The 23704-nt window shown below is 36.8% G+C and overlaps 1 protein-coding gene across 4 annotated transcripts in view; it reads right to left on the bottom strand.

Moving 5' to 3' along the window:
• LOC116463311 (bifunctional heparan sulfate N-deacetylase/N-sulfotransferase 3) overlaps positions 1 to 23704 on the bottom strand; it is a 194730-nt gene that overhangs the window by 92983 nt on the left and 78043 nt on the right. For all 4 annotated transcript variants that reach the window (XM_032146354.2, XM_032146350.2, XM_058436695.1 and 1 more), the window contains exons 4-5: positions 10844 to 11029; positions 4824 to 4952 (exon numbers count right to left, since the gene is read on the bottom strand). In XM_032146354.2, coding sequence (XP_032002245.1) covers positions 4824 to 4952; positions 10844 to 11029 — 315 coding nt within the window. The remainder of the gene's footprint in view (positions 1 to 4823; positions 4953 to 10843; positions 11030 to 23704) is intronic.

The raw sequence follows: 23704 nt of genomic DNA, 5'->3' as shown, positions 1-23704 counted from the left end.
TGATGAAGGAGGCATAATATTGTTACATGGTTAGGGATTTGCTTCACCTGAATTCCAAGCAAGTGTAGTATCGGCATGCATTTTTTTTGTGACGGAGTCTCGCTCTGTCGCCCAGGCTGGAGTGCAGTGGTGTGATCTCAGCTCACTGCAACCTCTGCCTCCTGGGTTCAAGTGATTCTCCTACCTCAGCCGCCTGAGTAGCTGGGACTACAGGTGCCCACCACCATGCCTGGCTAATTTTTTGTATTTTTAGTAGAGTCAGGGTTTCACCGTGTTAGCCAGGATGGTCTCGATCTCCTGACCTCATGATCTGCCCACCTCGGCCTCCCAAAGTGCTGGGATTACAGGCATGAGCCACTGCGCCCGGCCCATCGGCATGAATCTTGTGGCAATCCACAGCTGCTTTTTTGGATTAATAGGTAAGCACTGACTTTATTATCAAGCGTGTTGAAGCGAAGCAAAGTGTTCTATATCTCTAGTTGTTAATGACTCAATACCTGGAGTCTATTTATTCAACAAGTGCATAAACAAAGACTCATAACATATTGTGATTAGAAATAAGAACACTGAAGCAAAAAAGTGACATTTTTGTTTAGTGCATTTGAGATGATAATATGGCTCCCACAAGAAGTACAAACCTGTCTAAGCCAGAACTTTTCCAATCAGCATATTAATTATTACAGCATATTAATTAACTATTACTACAGCATATTAATTAACATATTAATTAGCTCTTAACATATTAATTAACTATAACTACTATTACAGCATATAAATTAACTATTAACTTATTACATATTAATAAGATAGGTGGAACTGGAAACTTGTTAAAATGAACACTATAGTCTTACTAGTTCCTTTTGTCTAAGTATATATGTCATATATTATATAGAGTTTTATTTATTGAGGGCAGATGCAGTCATTGCCAATTAATCCTTTTTGTTATCTTCATAAGTTTTAGTTCTTAGTACCCTTCTACATATTATTTTATATAAGTATCTAAAGTAAATAGAATCTCACAATTTTTGAAAATATATATGAGTACTCTGTATAATTGTAAATTGATCAAGAATGTTTGTATCTGGGCATATTACATGTTTGTGTAGAAATCTCATGCCTGTGTGTTGCTAGTGGTGACTCTGGGGTACTTCCAGTGGCTCTCTCCCATGGTATATCATGAGGTAACTCTCATTACCAACCTGAATCAACAAACAATTTGAGGTCTGTTTCTGACCAACAGGCTCCAAAACCTGAAGCACACTTGCAGAGAGAGTCAGTTTTTTTCTAGGGCAGAATCAAATTAGCAAAAGCTCATGAAACCAATAAATAAAAGCAGGATACCATCTATTAGTTTAAAATGGGTAATTGTAAATTAGAGAGGAACTGAAATACTCTACATTTACTGTCTATACAATTAGAGGGCTCTTTCCAGGTAGTCCGGTTACATGGGAAGTATTGATCAATTAAAATAAAACTTATAAAATTATATTGTGAATTATTGTCCCAGAGAGTACAAGTTCCTATGATTAACATATTCTTTTCCTATAGTAGGATCTACGTGGGAAAGTAAACCATAATGAGGAAGTCATCAGTTGGGTTTAGAATCAGGAAAAGTATAATTAGAAAAATTGAAATCTCAATGGTTCCAGGCTCAGATAGCCTGCTAGGTCCACCTCCCCCAAATGGATCTAAACCTCAAAGTCTATTAATCAAAACCCCTGCATCCAACCTACGTGAGAGGTGTCCAGGCCTGTGAAATTGGAAAAGCTCATTTAGAGATGACCAAACTTTTCTCTCCCCCAGACAGTGCTAACATTTGTCTTTGTAATTCTCTATTTTGTTAAATTCACTTGATTGATACTTCTTTCTTTTACATGACAAATATTTTGGTAACATTACAACATTTCAGGCCAGAGAGTTATTCTGTTTAGCGGTTTTTTCACCTTTGCTGTGATCTTTCCAGTTTAACTCTGAGGGGCACCTTATTGTAACCCTTTCTCACCCCAGTACTGGTAAGTTATTATAGCACCTTGATATTATATTGACATATGGGAAAAACTTAAAACCCTCATTAGTTAAAGTCCTGTTTATATTTTCGTTTTCAGCTCAAATGTATGTAAATGTATTTAAGTGCCATGTTTCCAATACACATCTATCTTTTTGTAGTAAACGATAACCTCACTTGGCATTCTCAGAAAACGGCACTTCTAATTGAGGCTTGGGGGTATTACTTAAACTTACAATGGCTATCTTTCAAATCCACTATAATTAAAATTCATGACTTTCCTGCAGCTAATGTATACTTTGATTCCATCAAAGGTTTTCTCATTTCCATCCTGGCCTAATAAAAAATGTCATCTGCTAAATTACTGGCATGCCTTACTGCATCTGGATCTTCCTTAGTTTCAATACAAACTTTGTCCAAGCACTTAATTTCAGGATGGAGAATTCATGGGAAACATGCCACTACTCCTTACTCTGTTCTCCAAGACAGACATCACTAACTAATGATAGTAGTCTGGCCTCCGGCTAGACGTGGGCTGAATCCAGATGTGTGCTTCTTAACCTCTTGTTTCCAGGTGAGTAGAATTGCTTCCAATATTAGAGTTGGTGTGCCAGATAACGTTAGCTTTGGATTCCTTGTCTATCTTGTGGCATCTGACAAGATTTGTCATTTATTTTGAGCCTAGGGATTTTTTTCTGAAAGTAATTGTCTACTGAAAGTTTTCTGAATCAGGAAAGAACAAGTTTTGTGCGGCTCCCCCAACTTGCCACCTTTATTCCTGTGAATCTCCTCCTCAAGACATAAAATTGCCAAATATGATTGATAAAGGCCTGAAAAATAGCGAGGTTTGTTAAAGAATTTGCTCAGTTAGTCCAATTAGTGTCCAAGATTAACATAAACTTTACTGTAAGGTTTTTAAAAACAAAGACAATAGTTTGGTTTTTAAATTAATAAAAAATGTAATATTTCTTATCACAAAATGGATGAAATTCTTAGTATAAATCCATTGTATATGAATGATTTAACTTTGAATTTCTTCCATACTAAATGAAACTCATTTGGTTTAGAAATTCGGAGATAAAATCCTACTGTGAACTTTTAAGAAGTTCATGATTATTTGTTAATACTCCTGTTGCTCTATGATGAAAGTAAATGTGAAACATCAGAATTTTACAGATGGTAGATTAAAGTGCTTAAAATTATTGGTGAAAATGTTAGCATTTTAAGAGTGTTTTAACTGCTTCTTCAGTTCATAACCAGGCATTGGTTTAACTCTTTTTGACTGTATATTACTATACTGGCTGAATTGAGAAAAAAGAGGAGAAAGCTGTATAAGGCGACTCAAAATACTTCCATTTGTGAAAATAGGTAAGTTAGAAGAGTTATTATATTTCTGATGTTCAAACCAGAGTTATTTGTGTTTTTGGGATCTGAAGGTTGATAAACTTTCAAAAGTCCAAATATCACACTCCTCCAAACTATCCCCATTTTTGAATACACGAGCAGGGTTTGTCCAAAGATGAGTTAGCCTTTCTTCTATCCCATTTTCTAGGAGTTAAAACATAGGTATAGTGATGAATACAAGCAGAACAGAGCACAATAAATCTCCTTGAATACAAGTAGGTGGTGAACACTATCTGCAATTTTATTTGCAGGGACTATAAAACTAAGGTCAAGAGAGGGGTTTTGCAAATTTTATTCAATTTATCCCTATCTTATCCAACTTTTTCCACTGATAATTTTTTTTTTGGAAATAATAATTTTTTTTTCCATTTTCAATATTGCCAATGCCAGGGGCAAACCCATACATCTTCTGATAAATAAACTTAGCTTTACTTTTTATGATAGTGATTTTCAAAAGGGAAATAAAATCCCTTCTTTTCCTCATACAGCTTACTTCCATTTGTTTTTTCTCTACACAACTTTCTAATACTTGCCTCAAGCAGAAATATATGCAAATGGTTCATTGTGGAGCTGACACACAAGTATGAAGAAGTAAAAGAGTAGCCCAGCCGGGCGCGGTGGCTCATGCCTGTAATCCCAGCACTTTGGGAGGCCGAGGCAGGCAGATCACAAGGTCAGGAGATCAAGACCATCCTGGCTAACACAGTGAAACCCCGTCTCCACTAAAAATACAAAAAATTAGCCGGGTGTGGTGGCGAGCACCTGTGGTCCCAGCTACTCGGGAGGCTGAGGCAGGAGAATGGTGTGAACCCGGGAGATGGAGCTTGCAGTGAGCCGAGATCACGCCACTGCACTCGAGTCTGGGCAACAGAGTCAGACTCCATCTCAAAAAAAAAAAAAAAAGAAAAAGAGTAGCCCATTAAATAGGCCTGCTCTGCTTCAGCCTATGACCTAGCAAGACGAGATGTAACATGAAGTAGAAACTATCACTATATTTGCTTACCTAATTTCTCTACTATTTTGCTTCTACGTTAACTTTAAACAGTAAAATAAAAAGAAAAATAGAGGTAACTGTTGTCTAAATGGAAAAAAAAATGGTTCCCCGTGGAAATAGGAGAGTTTTACAGGTGAAAAATTTTATTCTCCATAAAAGCCTCTGATCACTTTGCAATGCAAAGGAGGATCCGCTGGATCACTTCCCTGGTTCTGCCATGAGTTCCTCATGTTACTGCTACTTGTAGAATTGGTTTGTCCCCATTTCTAGATATGGTTCCATTTAGTTTTTACTACTGTTTCAGAGCTAGAACTTCATATTGGCTTGGCTGATGACTGCCCAATCCCTAGCCTCTTTGCCAGGGTAATTTTTGCCAGCCCTATCATTTTTCACTATTTATTTGGAGAATAAAGTACTTACAGGGTTGAGGACGACAGTGAAGAAAAGTTCTCCTCCTTGGATACTCTTATCCAGCTCTTTAGGACCCCCTGGATATTCTTTGTAGAAAATGGTGTGAGTGAAAAGCCCACAGGTTTGTCTTGGGAGAACCTGAAGGAAAAATGAAAAAAGTAAGGAAAAGCTTTTTTTTTTCAATCAATTTGTTGAAACTTAGCTTTTTGCTCACGCAAGATGATGCACAAGCTAGTGAATTATTCAGGTCTAACTAGGGCCTGGACAATCTATCATACTTTAGGCAAGAGAAGGTGGTGTTAATATGGAAGGAATAGTGAAGATAGTTGAAGAAATATTTTAAAACTAAAATAGGTGTTGTGTTATTTTAGGTACTTGTCTGTTTTAAATATCAAAGTGAGTACTTCTATTATGAAGCCTAGTAGGTTCTAGCATCTTAAGAGATTAAAAAAAAGAAGTAAAAATGAGACTTTAAGTATTGGAATGTCTATGCTATACTGTAATCCTAATAGGCAATAATTTTAAGAAAATATTTTCTGCCAAATTCTACCATGCATTAGAAAATGAAGTCAATTATCAATGTGCTTCTTAGGGAATGACATTTTAAATTAGAACGAATATTTGAGACACAAATCACAGTATCTGTTCTCGTCTGAAAGGACTACTGCAGGCTATAGTAATTACCTCAGATTCTAAGTGTGAAGCCTGCCAGTTCCTACAGTAAGAAAGAGATTATCCACTTGGTTTGTTACTTTTAGAAAGTGTAACAACAAAATCATAAAAGGTCATTTAGTAAGAGGTCTTCTCTTCATCCTTTGTATATATATTGTCTGCTTCAATTGTATACACTTGTGATAAGTTTTTTCAAATTTTTATAGCCTTTTGCAGTTATAAAAGAAGGTGTGAATTAAAGTTGTGCAAGATGGTAAAGCCTTAAGCAGAATCTTTTACAATGACTTCATAGTGACCTGTGTTTGTCACTATACATTTGAAGTAGCAGAACATTAATGAGTATACTTCAGAGAGCTACAAATGTTACAAAATCATATAGGGGCAGGTCTTCTGCTTATTGTCCTAAGTAAATAAATCTTCATGTTTTATGTCTTGAGTCTTAAAGCACATTTGGTTCAGTAAATGCTTTCAAAATATTACCTGTCCAGGACTTCCCATGTTTTGCAACCCTGTAGAAATATACTAGTTTTTAGTTCAACCATTGTGGAAGTCAGTGTGGCGATTCCTCAGGGATCTAGAACTAGAAATACCATTTGACCCAGCCATCCCATTACTGGGTATATACCCAAAGGGCTATAAATCATGCTGCTATAAAGACACATGCACACGTATGTTTATTGCAGCACTATTCACAATAGCAAAGAGTTGGAACCAACCCAAATGTCCAACAACGATAGACTGGATTAAGAAAATGTGGCACATATACACCATATAATACTATGCAGCCATAAAAAATGATGAGTCCATGTCCTTTGTAGGGACATGGACGAAACTGGAAAACATCATTCTCAGTAAACTATCGCAAGGACAAAAAACCAAACACCCCATGTTCTCACTCATAGGTGGGAATTGAACAATGAGAACTCATGGACACAGGAAGGGGAACATCACACACCGGGGACTGTTGTGGGGTTGCGGGAGAGGGGAGGGACAGCATTAGGTGATACACCTAATGCTAAATGACGAGTTAATGGGTGCAGGAAATCAACATGGCACATGGATACATATGTAACAAACCTGCACATTGTGCACATGTACCCTAAAACCTAAAGTATTAAAAAAAAAAAAAGAAATATACTAGTTTTTTTTTTTTTTTTAGTTTGACTGTGTATTAAAATAAATTTTCATCTAGCCCTTGGACAGTATTATATAATACTGGTTATATAATACAATCTATTGTATAATCTAGTCCTTGGACGGACAGCTCAATCAGTATATATGCATAAATAAAAACTCTATATATCCTATTTATTTTGGTAAGTTGGTAGAAGTTATATCCTTAGAAGCTATTTTATCTTAATAAAATAGTTAAAAAACTTCTGTTTAAGCACAAAATATTAGCTCTGATCATGTCTATGTTTAAAAGCATTATGCATCCTCATGATCCTATCTATACACAAAAATAATAACAAAAAACAACTAAATGCAAATGCATTCTAATGGAATTAAATGTATTTCCTAACAACTATTATAAATGTAATATTTGGAAATTAAAAATGAAATTTTGAATTTGGAAAGCATTTGGAATACCTTATATAGCATTTATTCATTTATTTAACAAATATTTATTCTAAACTCTATGCTAGCCCACAGAGTAGATTTAGGTAAGTGCTAGTGGAACTAGCTATGGACTCTATGTTAATATGTTGCATGGAGTTAGTTTTATGCTAGAATACTAGATCCATATGATAGTTCCATGCCAGCCCATGTGAGAGAACACAAAGATATATGTTTTCTAGTCTTGAAGGATTTAAGCTATATTGGGGTAATGAGAAAGACCCAAAAGCTAAATAATAAAATGCTCACATGTGTTAAATGCCATCTAACATTTTAAAAGTGTATGACTATGACTGAATCACTTCTAGGGTTCAGTTTGAATATTTTGCTTGGAAAATTATAGGATATATACAGAGCCATCTTTGGGACTTGATTGCCTAGCTGATTCTGTGCAAAACGGAGAGAGAAGCAAAAAGATATTTGAATTTTGTCTATTTCTCAAATTATTTGAATTTCAATGCAGTGAAGAGAAAGTGGCAGGCTTTACCCTGCAACTGCAGGAGCACTACTCCTGCTGAGGGTATTAACCCCATAGAGAGCCCTAGGGGAGTCAGTGGACCACTACAGGAGGCTAAGGAGATGATCAGGAGTGTGATAAAGGTCATATTCCACTGCCTTGCTCCATAAATGCAGTGGCACCGAATGATGAGCATGTTCCTTGAAACAGCTTTTTTATGCTACAGAAAGGATGAGAAACATTTTTAGGCATTCTGCTGTGGACTGCCCCCTGGAATTGGTTCTGGGAATGTAACAGTATCAAAGTCAAACTTTGAGATGCCGATGAACCCCTGGGAGCCCTATTGCTGCTGAAAATAACTGGGAGTTTATTATGAAAGCCATGATCAGCAAGAATCTTGGCCAATGGGGACTGAAGCCAATATCCTGTACCTAAGGCTCAATCAGGAGCAACTGCCAACAAATAGTTCTGGGGGGATACCAATAAAGACCACTTAGAGGGTTTACAGCAGGATTAATGACACTCTCTACCAATGGGCATTTCCATTAAAAACAGTAAGTAGATAGGATGTGTAGTAATTTCTTAGAGGTCTCTGGCTGATATGGTTAGGGTTTGTGTCCTCACTGAAATCTCATCTTAAATTGTAATCCCCATAATACTCATATGTCAAGGGAGAGACCAGGTGGAGGTAACTGAATCATAGGGACAGTTTCCCACATGCTGTTCTTGTGACAGTGAGTGAGTTCTCACAAGACCTGATGATTTTATAAGGGGCTCTTCCCCATTTGCTCTGCACTTCTCCTTCCTGCTGCCTTGTGAAGAAGATGCTTTGCTTCCCCTTTGCCTTCTGCCATGATTGTAAGTTTCTTGAGGTCTCCCCAGCCATGCTGAAGTGTGAGTCCATTAAACCTCTTTCCTTTATAAATTACCTAGTCTTGGGTATTTCCTCATAGCAGTGTGAGAATGGACTAATATACTCGTTCTTTCCAGAGAGTCATATTCACCAACCAGGGATTAGAGTAGAGAGTGCTGGTTTCCATCAGGTCTTGGCTGAAGGAAAATGACTCAGTTGAAAATGCAATAAAACTAGGGGTCCAGAGACTTTGGTTAGGGCTCCAACAGCTTAAAATGTAATTGGTGTTTATGTTCCTGATGAAAATACAAAATGATGTGTTGTAGGAATTCAGAGGAGAATAAGATCCCTGTAAGTATGAGTTAGGTATTGAGTTGCTATATACTAAGGTGCTTTGTTTTCAATTATTTAAGATATGGGACTCGATACTAAAGAATAAAGGGAATAGAAATAGGGAGACAGTGGCCAGAAAGTCTCTCAAGGTGGAAAGAATGACACAGGCATGGTAACAGCAATACTATTATGGGGTTTGGTTGGAGTGAGTGTGCTTCAGCTATAGGGAAATAGGAAATAGAAAGGTTGACAGTCCAGATGGTTTTCAGGTACCTAAAGGGCACATTAGGGGATATGGAAGCAACTGGAACTAATCAAGGTTAGGAAGGCCAGGATGAAAGCAGCATTTTAGAAAGATTAAAAGGTTGGCACTGTCTATGGGATAGACTGCAGTGAGGTGGTGGATGGAACCTGTAAATAGATAAAGTAGGAAGCAGGACCAGAGTTCACACATGAAAGTCAAGGAAGTAAATTGAGATGGTGGCAGTGGGAAAGGAAATAATAAAGATATAAAGGAATTATTTATGAAATGTAGACACTGATTGGAAGTGGTGGTGGGGGGATAGAATGATGTTTGAATTACAGAACTGAATTAAGGATAATAGCACAATCAATAGCCGGTTCGAAGGGAAGATAATGAGACCTTTTGAGTTGGATTTGGGAATGGATCATCAGAAAGAAGTTGCTCTCATACAACAAAATAAGAGTGTGATCTAAAGTTCACTCCTCAGTTCCCTATTTCTAGATGCATTCTCTCCCTAGGAGGACATATTGGCTCCTGTGGTCTCTACTTGCTTCTCTGTTTGGATGGCTCCTAGCCCTATTTTCTCTTGCTTATTGTGTAATCAACTGTCTGCTGAACATTTCCCACTTGGAAACTCTCATCCAAGAGCCCACAAGCCAAATATAGAAGGTTTCCACAGATTGCTGCAAAAGCGGACCCACAGGTACAGTTCCATCAAAACAGGAAATCTGTTAGAGCCTTGATTACCTGCATGATTCATGCATTTATAATACAGATAAAATGTGTTTTCAGGAGAAATGAAAAAATATAACCCAGGTCTTCTAAACTCCCCCTGGTCAGAATGCTGGCAGCTTGAGCCACAGTAAGTTCATTTTCAGTACAGAGGAAGGGCAAATTGGGATAAAATGTGGCCATTATGTCCCCGTCTATCATTTACAACAGTTTTTATTGAGGGAAAAGTCAAGATGGGAGATGATCTAAGCTATATGTCTATCCACTCTGTAATTTTTGCAGACATTGAAAAACTGTCTGAAAAGAAGTCAGTTATAACCTAATTCTAAAGGGTAGACATCTCCTCAGACATCAGTTCGACAGAGTGTTACGGTGGCTCATCACATAGTGTTTTTCTGTGGTGTTTCTTCCCAGTGTGTGATTCTAAATTAGGAGGCCCATTCCTAGCTTTACCAGGACTTTCTTAGGATTTTCTGATTTGGGAATAAATTAGGATTTAATTGCTTACTTTGGGAGGTAGTAGCATATTTTGACAATATACATTTGCCGAAATTGTAAAAAACAAAACAGAGAAGCCCAGGATAGAATTAGATGGTGTATGCAAATGATTTAATTAACATCACCTGTCATTTTTACTCTATGTTATTATATGTTAATGATTATGCAGGGCTTCACATGTGGCTTCTGGCTGCAAATGGTTGAGTTCTTTTTTAGCCTGGCATGGTAAATAGAAGAACACAGTTTGACTGGCTTGTCAAAGAGCAGCATGGTTAATATAGACAGAGTTGGTGTTAGTTTTTCATACTGAATAACATTTTGAAGAAGTGATGTCTACTAAAAATTATCTGCAAGTTAAATGTAATTTTTTTTAGTATTTTAACATCAGTGCCTGCTTACCAGTGGTAATGTCAGTAACAAAACCTTGTTCAGTTATATTTGAAGAATTGAAAAGAAGTGATTTTAATTAAAACATCTTCTGCTTAGATATGACAAATATGCTTCTTGCAGCATGGAGCTTTTCCTACATTTATGCTTCTAACATTTGTTTTTTTCTTTCTTCAAGTGAGGAATGTAAATCTCGCAGAATTAGTTGTACCCTATGCATACCGGAGGAAGCTCACCATGATGTTTTTGTGGATAAAACCCCTTCGGTATCTAGCTGGCTTCAGATGTGGGTATTCTTCAGTGCTGGTGATTTTAATATTCCAGACCTTCTTCCAGGCCTCGTAAAGCTGAACATGTACAGGGTAGACACCCGAATGGTGAGGGGCCACAGCATAGCCCATGTCCGTCGGAATGCCGTGCTCCTAAGACCAAGCAAATGTTAATTAGAGCATGCAAAGATTTATCTTGGTCCTATTTCTACAGTAAGATTTTCAAATGTACTGTAAATATATATATTTAAATGCATCATTACTTAATTGCGTGTTAAAATTAAAGTGATAAGTATTAACACCTCTAGACGTCATGAAGCCTGTTAGCCATTTCACCAGTCTTTATGTTGATACATCTGTGTTTGAGGGGTGGAGAGACAGAACTAGTGATTTTAATGAATAATTTGAAAGAGCCTCTATTTTGCACATCCTTGTCGTAGCCACCTGTTTTCCTATTGCCTATACGTCAACAAGTTAAATGTTAGACACTTATTACAAACAAAACTAAGCACTTCCCGCAAAATAAAACCAATATTTATTAGAGGAACAGAACACATTCCAAGTTCATTAGGCTGCTGATAAGATTTTATTTTGTCTGCTCTACAGTTTCTACCAAGTTTGCCACATTTCTGTTGTCCCCTCAGCATGTGGGCCAGCAGTAACAATGTTCCCTGCCTTAGGAGAAGCACACACTTTTGATTGGATAATTTGGTAAAATTCAACAGAGTAATTTTTTTTTGAAGTAGAAGCCCTTATAGTGAAAGTTGAAGGTACTGAAACAGCCAAATATTGTGGGAACTTAATTGATTTGAAGTCAAGCTCTTGTACATAAAACGACTCCAGTTAAAAAAAAAAAAAGGCATAGAGGAAAATTACACAGGAATACAAAATGAAACGTGTCTTTTAGAAATAGAACACCCATGGCTTCAGTAGTTGACAGGTATTTTTTTCTCCAAAATTATTTTTAATTTTTCTGTTTATATTTTTCAATTGCTTGGAAAAAATCTTCAAAAATTCCACTCAAATAGGTTCTTTTAAATTAATGACTGTCTTCATGCCAAATAACAATTTCACATACATAGAATCACAGTATCAGGCTGCTAAATGGTTTAAATTGCAGAACTATGCAGCCAACTGATATGGAAAAAGTTAGAGATATGGTTAGCTTGGTTTTTAAACCTAAATAATAACAGGAGGGGAAGAAAGTATATGAAGTGCCTGAATGCAGAAAGAAAACAGCTTGCCAATGGTTTGCCATTACCTAAATACTTGTTCAAATTCCTTGATATGGCATAAAAGGCCCTCAAAATTTGGTCCCAACCTACCTATATAGCCTCATCTCCTATCAGCACTCATCGCCCCAATTTCTGATGATTTCTTTCATGTCATTGCTGTATACTGTACACACTGTCTTCCTCAATTGGAATGCCCTTTTCTTATATTGTAAACTCTGTTTATTGTTCAAAACTCAGTTCCGTCAGCTGTAGTTGAGGATGTCAAAAACGGGAGCCACTATCTTGCTACTGTGAGAAAGAGGATGGGTGGTATTGGAGGTTGAGTGGACCATTCCTGTGTTTCTGAAGGGTGAGAGGTAAAGTTTCATATTCTTCATTTTATTTGCATCATTTGCAGAAATTACCATAACTACATAACCATATTTAGAACTCCACTAAAAATTGAATTAAAATATCTCATTGCTTTTTTCTTACTGGTTTTTAAAAATTCAAACTAAAGTAATTTTTTCCACTAGACATCCCTCATCAACACATAATTTGTGTTCAACTAAAGGCTAGGGGTATGGTGATAAAGACCAGATGAAGAAAAATGAATTCATATCACAAACATTAAAAAATGAATTATAGGTTAACAACTTTAAAAAACGTGCTGAAGTAACTTTATTATTTCTGTAGTGGTTGTTAAATAATATTCTTTTATTTTAAATTTCAACTTTTAGATACAGGGGGTGCACGTGCAGGTTTGTTACATGGAAATGTTATGTGGTGCTGAGGAGGTTAACAACTTTTTGAAGAGTATGGGAAGAACCAAGAAAGAAATTCACAATGACAGGAGCTATGTTATACAATTCAAGTATCTGCAAATCTGTAAGAAATTATGCTGTTCAAAAGCTCAAGGTAGTTTTCAATACCTGCGAGTAGTCAGCTATGTCTTCAGAACCCACATGTCATGAAAGGATGGCCCAGCATAGCAGAGACATTTCCCTTATTTTGGATTTAAAAATATTTGGCAACCAATGTATATACAGTTTTTACTCTTTTTTTTCTAGCTTTAACACTAAAAACTACTGTGATTTTTAATTAATTAATTAATTTATTGAGACAGGATCTCATTCTGTTTCCCAGGCTGGTGTACGGTGGTGGTGATCATAGCTTACTGCAGCCTCGACCTCCTGGGCTCAAGCAATCCTCCCACAGTAGTTAGGACTACAAATGCACACCAGCACACCTGACTAAATGGGTTTTTTAGTTCCATCTTTTATTTGTGTGCTGGTGCAGTGTGGCATAGTAGCAGAAAACATCGCTTCTGGAATCAGACATATCTGGCTGTTCATGCTCTCATTCACCAACTGCATGGCCTTTGGCAAACGACCTATGAGCTCTAAGCCTTGTTTCCTGTTCTCTAAAATGCTAGTCATAAGGGCATTACCTCAAAGGGGTTCAGAGGTAATTTTGGAAGGCAGTTAGTATAGCTCTGGAAACATGATACACATTTAATGAATTTTTAAAATTATTGTTGTCATTACTACCCTGCCTCTATTGTTTTTAGATGCTATGATCCTACCACCCAAGTATAATGTGGAAATTATGAAACTACTGGGCCACTTATTTTCCACTAAAGGAGACAGACTGTATTTTCTAATTTCACTGTAGATTTTGAGATTCTTTCTCATGAGGCTTCTGTGGTGAACTCTGACTTCTACCCCACTACCCCTTCCTAAGCCTGCTTCTGTTCTGATTCCTCCAAATATGCTTAGCCACTGCCAAGTGGTTCCAGCTTGTGAGTCATTCAGTTAGTAGGGGGCCGCTTTTAAATTCATTTTAGAAAAAGGCAACATAAATTTGCTCCCAAATTTGCATTCATCACCAGAGAGAACACTTGAAACGTTATTGTATAGAAAAGTTTGGGCTAAGATTGCAGGTAGTATGATCTGGAAGGCAGACTATCATGTTTTAAAAGCTTTAGCCATCATGCTAAATTTTTGGCTGATTACTCTCCTCTGGATTGTTCAATCTGAGATTAAGCAAAAATTATTTTTTAATCTGCAGCAAAAAGTCTACCTTAAAAGTGAATTCTAATTAGTCTTTTCATTGATCCTTGATTGAAAGTAGCATCTTAGATCCAGGAACTCTGAAATCTATGTTAAGATTTTTCTAGTGGAGGACATGGTTCAAAAACACTGAGGAATATGGCTATGTAACTATAGAATGTAAATGAAGTATTTGGAACACAAGTGGAATTAATAGTCTCAATAGTTGAGCTCATGATTTCCACATCTAAGCCCTACCAGATATTCTCTTTCTCCCTGGTTTCTTCATGTCATTAAATGACACCATCAACCATCAACAAACAAGTTGCTGTGTTGAAAGATAGATAGTTTTGACACCTCCTCTTTCCTCTTTTCTAAATCTAGTCCACTGTAATGTCCTATCAGTACTATCTCTGGTATATATCTTAAATTTAGCTACTTTTCTTCAATTCTGTCATTATCATCACCCTAGTCGAATCTACCATCTTATCCCATTGCCTTTTGGCATAGAATCCCATTCCCTCTCTTGCTTCCTTCCACTACATTCCCTGCAAAGTAATATTTAAAAGACACAAATATGATTATGTGACTGTCTACTCAAAATCTTCCCCTTATTTCCCTTTCCACTTAAATTACAAAATTCTTAGCATGATCGCAAGCACTGCATATAATCCTTGCTTCTTTGTCTAGCTTTATCTTGCACCACTCTCCATCCTTCACTGAATTTTAGTCACATGAACCTTTCCCTGAAACTCACCAAGCACTTTTCTACCTCAGCATCTTCCTATATATGGTTTCTTCCCCTGAAATATTTCTACTCCAAATCTTCACCTGGATAAATCTGAAGGTAATTTATTCTGTCATGTCTTCGGAGAAGACTTTACGGACAAGTCCCAATCTAAGTGAAGTCAACATTAAAACTTCTCTTAGTAGCTTTCCTTGGTTTTTCATAGTTTGTAAGCATGTTTTTTTTTTTTTTTTGCATAGAAAAGATATTTATGTAATATCTCTCTTTTTCATTAAACAATAAGCTTCATGAAATTTAGGTTCCATTTTATCCACTGCGATATGCTCAGTGTCTTGCCAATGGCAAGTACTCAACAGATACTAGTGAAAAAGTGTGATCTGATTCTGACTACCTCCTTCTCATTCCAATTTTCACTTTCTCAATTATCTTCATCACACTGCCTGTTCATCTGAAGAATAAACATATGGTAACTATCAGGGAAATTTTAATATCTATGTAAATAATACTTGAAAGCATTTTTGAGACTGCAGTTAAAAATTATGAGGGCAGAGCAAAATGGCAGAATAGAACCCTACACCATTTTTATCCCCTGCAGGAAGACCAAATTTTAACAACTATCTGCATACAGAAAAGCAGCATCAGAAAAACAAAAAATCAGGTGAGCAATCACAGTACCTCGTTTTATCTTCATAGAAATTAATGAAAATGGCATTGAGGAGGGTTGGAGAGACAGTCTTGAATCGCCAGTGCCACCTTTCCCCTATCTCCCGGCAGTGGCCATGCAGTGCAGAGGGTCTATGTATGTGGGGGAGGGAGAGCACAGTGACTGGGGGACTTTACATTGAACTCAGTACTACCCTGTCATAGCAGAGAGCAAATCCATGCTCTGCTCAGCCTTTACTCACACATGGAGGGAGCATTTGGACCAGACTTAGCCAAGGGGAAGTTATGCATGTCATCAGTTAGAGCTCGAGTTTCTTGTCAAGTCTTGCCACCATGGGCCAACATGCTCTAAGGTCCTTGGTAAACTTGAAAGACAGTGTAGCACACAAGGACTTCAGTTCCTAGGCAATTCCTAGTGCTGGGTTGGGATTAGAGCCAGTAGACTAGGGTGGCATGTGACCTAGGGAGACACTAGCCAGAGCAGCTAAAGGCTTGCTTGCGCCACTCCGCCCCCAATCCCAGAAAGTGCAACTCGCAGCAATGAAAGTGTCTCCTTCCTTCTGTTTAAGGGGAGGAGAGCAAAGAGTAAAGAGGACGTTGTCTTGCATCTTGGATACTGGCTCAGCCACAGTAGGAGAGGGCACCAGGCAGAGTCATGAGGCCCCCATTCCAGGCCCTAGCTCCTGGAGAACATTTCTTGACATACTCTAGGACAAAAGGGAACCCATTGTCTTGAAGAGGAAGATCCAGTCTTGGAAGGATTTATCACTTGCTGATTAAAGAGCCCTTGGGCCCAGTGATAGCCAGGGAGTATGCTGTGAGCCTTGGGCACTTGGGACGCGCTTACTACATGTGTGACCCAGCACATTCCCAGCAGTGGTGGCTCTTGAACAGCATTTTGGGACCTTCGCTGGGTCAGAGGGGAACCCACTGTGCAAAGGGTGAATCCCAGGTCAGGCCGCATTCACCACAAGCTGAGAAGAACCCTTGGGCTTAAGTGAAAATTGCCGGTGGCCTGACAGAACCCTGCCAAGGGCTGCTGGTGGTGGTGCTCAGAGGGAGAGGCTCTTCTCCCTGTGGAAAGGGGAAGGAAGAGCAGGAAGTACTTTATAGTATGGTTTTAGTACTAGCTTAGCCATAGTAGAACAGAACGTCAGGCAAATTTCTAATGTTTTTCACTCTAATCCTTGGCTCCCAGACAGCATCTCTGGGGCCTGCCTGGGGCCTGGGGGAACTTGCCGCTCTCAAGGGAAGGACACAAACTTGGCTGGCTTTGCCACCTGCTGATTGTAGTGACCTAGGGCCTTGAGTAGCCAGGTAGTGGTTATAGTGGGCCTTGGACAAGACTCAGTGCTGTGCTCACTGAGTCTTTAGGCCTGACCCAGTGCAGTCCCAGTTATAGTGGCCATAGGGGTGTTTGCATCACCATAATCCCAGTTCCAGGCAGCTCAGCACAGAGAAAAAGACTCTGTTTGGGAGAAACTAAGGGAAATGAACAAGAATCTCTGCCTATTAATCCAGAGCCTTCTTCTAGATCTTCTCCAAGACCACCAAGATGGTACCTCTATGAGTCTGAAAGAACCACAGTGATATTGGGCTTGGGAACCAAGCACCTCTAAATATCTGAAAAGCCTTCTCAAGGACAAGCACAAACAAGCCCAGACTGCAAAGGCTGTAGTAAATACCTAACTATTCTATGCCCAGACACAGATGAACATCTACAAGCATCAAGATGATCCAGGAAAATGACCTCACCAAATGAACTAAATAAGGCACCAGGGACCAATACTGGAGAAATACGGATGTGTGACCTTTCAGACAGAGAATTCAAAATGGCCATTTTGAGGAAACTCAAAGAAATTCAAGATTAACACAGATAAGGAATTCAGAATTCTATCAGATTAATTGTACAAAGAGATTGAAATAATGAGAAAGAATCAAGCAGAAATTCTAGAGTTGAAAAATGCAATTGACATACTGAAGAATGCATCAGAATCACTTAATAGCAGAATTGATTAAGCAGAAGAAAGAATCAGTGAACTTGAAGACAGCCTATTTGAAAATACACAATCAGAAGACACAAAAGAAAAGAAAAACAAAACAAAACCAAAACAACATAGCACACCTATAAGATCTAGAAAATAGCCTCCAAAGGGCAAATCTCAGAGATATTGGTTTTAAAGAAGAAGTAGAGAAACAGATAAGGGTAAAAAGTTTATTCAAAGGAATAATAACAGAAGACCTCCCAAACCTGGAGAAAGAGATCAACATTCGAGTACAAGAAGGTTATGGAGCACCAAGCAGATTAACTCAAAGAAGACTAACTCAAGGCATCTAATAATCAAACTCCCAAGAGTCAAAGACAAAGACAGAATCCTAAATGCAGCAAGAGAAAAGTAACAAACAACATTCAATGGAGCTCCAATACATCTGAAAGCAGACTTTTCAATGGAAGCCTGACAGGCCAGGAGAGGGTGGCAAGACATATTTAAAGTGCTGAGGAAAAGAACTTTTATGCTAGAATAGTATATCTGGTGGAAATATTCTTTAAGCATGAAGGAGAAATAAAGACTTTCCCAGACAAACAAAAGCTGAGGAATTTCATCAACACCAGACCTGTCTTATAAGAAATGCTGAAGGGAGTTTTTCGATCTGAAAGAAAATGATATTAATGAGCAAGAAGAAATTGTCTGAAGGTAAAAATACTGGTACACTAGTAATAGTAGGCACACAGAGAAACACAGACTATGATAACATTGTAATGGTGGTGTGTAAACTACTCTTATCTGAAGTAGAAAGATTAAATGATGAACCAATCAAAAGTAATAACTACAAAAACTTTTCAAGATATAAACAGTACAACAAGACAAAGAACAACAAAAAATTAAAAAGTGAGTTGATGAAATTAAAGCGTAGAGTTTTCTTTCTGTGTTTGTTTATGCAATCAATGTTAAGTTGTCTTCAGTTTAAAATAATGAGTTACAAGACAGTATTTACTAGTCTCATGATAACCTCAAATCAAAAAACAACAGAAACAAGCAAGAAGTTAAAGCACAAGAGAAAACTATCTTCACTAAAAGGAAGACAGGAAGGAAGAAAATAAGAGAGAGAAAACCCCAAAACAACCAGAAAACAAATAACAAAGTGGCAGGAGTAAGTTTCTACAAGTAAATAATAACATTAAATATAAGTGAACTAAAGTCTGTGATCAAAAGACACAGAGTGGCCAAATGGATGAAAATACAGGACTCTATGATCTGTTGCCCACAAGAAACACGCTTCACTTATAAAGATACACATAGACTGAAAATAAAGGGATATAAAAAGATATTACGTGCCAATTGAAATAAAAAATGAATGGGAGTAGTTATCCTTGTATCAAACAAAATAGATTTGAAAACAAACACTGTGAGAAGAGACAAAGAAGTTCACTATGTAATGATAAAGGAGTCAACCCAGTAATAGTATGTAACAATTTTAAATATATATGCACCCAACTCTAGAGCACACAGCTATATAAAGAAAATATTATTAGAGCTAAAGAGAGAGATATATCCCAATACAATAATAGTTGGAGATTTCAACTTTCCACTTTCTTTCTTTTTTTTTTTTTTTTTTTGAGATGGAGTCTTGCTCTGTCACCCAGGCTGGAGTGCAGTAGCGTGATCTCGGCTCACTGCAAGCTCTGCCTCCCAGGTTCACACCATTCTCCTGCCTCAGCCTCTCCGAGTAGCTGGGACTACAGGTGCCCGCCACCATGCCCAGCTAATTTTTTTGTATTTTTAGTAGAGACGGGGTTTCACCGTGGTCTCGATCTCCTGACCTCGTGATCCGCCCACCTCAGCCTCCCAAAGTGCTGGGATTACAAGCGTGAGCCACCGCGCCCAGCCCAACTTTCTACTTTGAACATTGGACAGATGTCCCAGACAGGAATTCAACAAAAAATATGGGACTTAATCAGCACTATACAACAAATGAATCTAATATATATTTATAGAACATTTCAACCAAAGGCTACAGAATACATATTCTTTTTCTCAGCACTGGATCATTTTCAAGGATAGACCATATGTTAGGTCATAAAACAAGTATTAAAACATTTACAAAAATCTAAACAATATCAAGCATCTTCTCTGACAACAATGGAATAAAACTAGAAATCAACAAGAGGAATTTTGGAAACTATACAAACTCAATGGAAATTAAACAGTATGCTCTTGAATGATCAGTGGGTCAATGAAAAAATTAAGATGGAAATTGAAAAACTTTTTGGAAAAGAAATGATAATGGAAACATAACATACCAAAACCTATGGGATACAGCAAAAATAGCACTAAGAGGAAAGTTTATAGCTGTAAGTGCCTACATCAAAAAAGAGAAAAACCTTCAAATAAATAACCTAACAATGCATCTTAAAGAACTAGAAAAGCAAGTGCAAACTGAACCAAAAAATAATAGGAGAAAAGAAATAATAAAGATCAAAGCAGAAGTAAATGAAATTGAAATGAAGAAAACAATACAAAAAAGTCAATGAAACAAAAAGGATTTTTCTAAGATAAACAAAATCAGCAAACTATTAGCCAGATTAACAAAGAAAAAAAAGGGTGAGGACCCATATAAATAAAATCAGATATGAAAAAGGAAACACTACAACCGATACTGCAGAAATTCAAAGGATCAGTAGTGGCTACTATGAGCAACTATATGCCAATAAATTGAAAAATTTACAGGAAATGAATAAATTCCTTGGCACATACAACCTACCAAAATTGAACCATGAAGAAATCCAAAACTTGAAAAGACCAATAATAAGCAATAAGATTGAAGACATAATAAAACATCTCCCAGTAAAGAAACACCCAGGACTTGATGGCTACACTGCTGATTTCTACCAAACATTTAAAGAAGAACTAACAGCAATCCTACTGAAACTATTCCAAAAAATGGAGGAGGATGGAATACTTCTAAACTCATTCTATGAGGCCAGTATTATCCTGATACCAAAACCAGATAAAGACACATCAAAAAAAGAAAACTCAGGCCAATATCTGTGATGAATACTGATGCAAAAATTCTCAATAAAATTCTAACAATCCAAATCCAACAATACATTAAAAAGATCATTTATCATGACCAAGTGAGACTTATCCTTGGGATGTGAGGATGGTTCAATATACACAAATCAATCAATATGATATATCATATCAACAGAATGAAGGAGAAAAATCATACAATCATTTCAATTCATGCTGAAGAAGCATTTGATAAAATTGAACATCCCTTCATGATAAAAAACCCTCAACAAACTTGGTATAGAAGGTACATACCTCACCATAATAAAATCTATCTATGACAGACCCAAAGCTGGTATCATACTGAATTGGGAAAAACTGAAAGCCTTTCCTCTAAGATCTGGAAGACAACAAGGATGCCCACTGTCACCACTGTTATTCAACATAGCACTGGAAGTCCTAGCTAGAGCAATCAGAAAAGAGAAAGAAATGAAGGGCATTCAAGCTGGAAAAGAAACAGCTAAATTATCCTTGTTTCCAAATGATATAATCTTATATTTGGAAAAACCTAAAGACTCCACCAAAAAACTATTATAACTAATAAATTCAGTAAAATTCAAGATACAAGATCAACATACAAAAACCAGTATCATTTCTATACGCCAATGGTGAACAATGTAAAAAACAAGTCAAAATGCAATCTCATTTGTAGTAGCCACAAATAAAATTAACTACCTAGGAATTAACCAAAAAGTGAAAGATCTCTACAATGAAAACTGTAAAACACTGATGAAAGAAATTAAAGAGTACACCAAAAAAATAAAAAGATATTCTATGTTCATGGATGAGAAGAATCAATATTGTTAAAATGTCCATACTAAACAAAGTAATCTACAGATTCAATGAAATCTTTATCAAAATGCCAATGATATTTTTCACAAAATATACAATATAACCCAAAAATTTATATGGAACCACAGAAGATCCAGAATAGCCAAAGCTATCCTGAACAAAAAAACAAAATTGGAAGAATCACATTACCTGATTTCACATTATACTAAGGAGTTATAGTAACCAAAACAGCATGCTACTGGCATATGAGCAGATACGTAGACCAATGGAATAGAACAAAGAACCCAGCAACAAATTAATACACCTACCGTGAACTCATTTTTGACAAAGGTGCCAAGAATATACGTTGGAGAAAGGACAATCTCTTCAACAAATGATGCTTGAAAAACTAGATTTTCATATGCAGAAAAATTAAGCTGAACCCCTATCACCATATACAAAAATCAAATCAAAATATATTAAAGACTTAAACATAAGACCTCAAACTATGAAACTACTATAAGAAAACATGGGGGAAACTCTCCAAGACATTGGTCTTGGCAAAAATTTCTTGGGTAATACCCCACAAGCACAGGCAACCAACAAAAAATGGACAGATGGGATCACATCAAGTTAAAATGCTTCTACACAGCAAAAGAAACAATCAACAAAGTGAAGAGACAACCCACAGAATGGGAGAAAATATTTGCAAACTCCCCATCTGACAAGAGATTAATAACCAGAATATATAAGAACTCAAACAACTCTATAGTAAAAAATCTCGTTATCTGAATAACTAATGGACAAAGGGCTTGAATAGACATTTCTCAAAAGAATACATACAAATGGCAAACAGGCATATGAAAAGGTGCTCAACATCACTGATCATCAGAGAAATGCAAATCAAAACTATAATGAGATGTCATCTCACCCCAGTTAAAATGACTTTTCTCCAAAAAGACAGGCAACAGCAAATGCTGGAGAGATGTGGAGAAAAGAAAACCCTTATATGCTGTTGGTGGGAATGTAAATTAGTACAACCACTATGGAGAACAGTTTGGAGGTTTCTCAAAAAACTAAAATTAGAACTACCATATGATCCAACAATCCCACTGATGAGTATATACCCAAAAGAAAGGAAATCAGTGTATCAAAGAGATATCTGCACTCTCATGTTCGTTGCAGCACTGTTTACAATAGCCAAGATTTGGAAGCAACCAGTGTTTATTAACAGATGAATAGATAAAGAAAGTGAGGTATATTATGAGGTATAAATATATATATATATATCTATATACACACACACACACACACACACACAGTATAATAGTACACAATGGTGTACTATTCAGCCATAAAAAAGAATGGGATTCAGTTACCTACAACAATATAGATGGAACTGGAGGTCATTATGTTAAGTGAAATAACTGAGACACAGAAAGACAAACATCACATGTTCTCACTTATTTGTGGTATGTAAAACTCGAAACAATTGAACACATGAAGATAGAGAGTAGAAGGATGGCTACCAGAAACTGGGTAGGATAGTAGATGTTGCAGGGGAGGTGAGCATGATTAATGAGTACAAAATATAATTAGAAAGCATGAATAATATGTACTATTTAATAGCACAGCAGGATGATTATAGTCAAAATTATATAATTATTTGAATTTGTGAAGCATTTTCAAGCTTCTAATGACGATTTGTTTTCCTAAGGTGACACTGATGGGCTACACCACAATTCAGCTTATAAGAACCTGTGGAACCTCTGGCACCTGCAGAAGGAGTCCGCAATCGCTGGAAGAAAGTAAGAAATGGCATGACTGTTGGCAAAGTGGCCTAATATATGTAAAGTTGCTATTCAAAGGAAGCTGACTGTCTTCTTAGCCTACAACAAAATAAGGCAAGTCAGGATCATTAGATTAGGGAATTTAGATTTGGTACTACATGCAAAGATTATTAAATATTAGACTATGTTCCTGTGATAAATGATAATATTTCTGGTATGGTTTGAAATGAAAAATCTTGAAAGAATTAATTACCTTAAGCACAGGAATCTGATTTTACATTTTCTAAAAAATTGTAAAATAAAGGGGCTGTACAAGTGGTCACTAAAGTCCAGGTTTACAATTCTGTGTTTCTTCGACATAATCTTTGTGGTTTTAGAAATGATTTTATATTCAGATGCTAAATATGAATGTACTATTTTTAATCCATGAACAAATTTAAACTCCCATGTACAATTTTCTTTCTACATACTTAAGGATGGAATAATTTCCTAAAATATGATAGACACAGTTACATAAAT

This window comes from Hylobates moloch, unplaced genomic scaffold, assembly GCF_009828535.3.
Source record: "Hylobates moloch isolate HMO894 unplaced genomic scaffold, HMol_V3 SCAFFOLD_3, whole genome shotgun sequence".
Taxonomy (NCBI): Eukaryota; Metazoa; Chordata; class Mammalia; order Primates; family Hylobatidae; genus Hylobates; species Hylobates moloch.
Note: the sequence above shows the minus strand (reverse complement) of the source record. Positions and strands in the feature narration are given on the sequence as shown.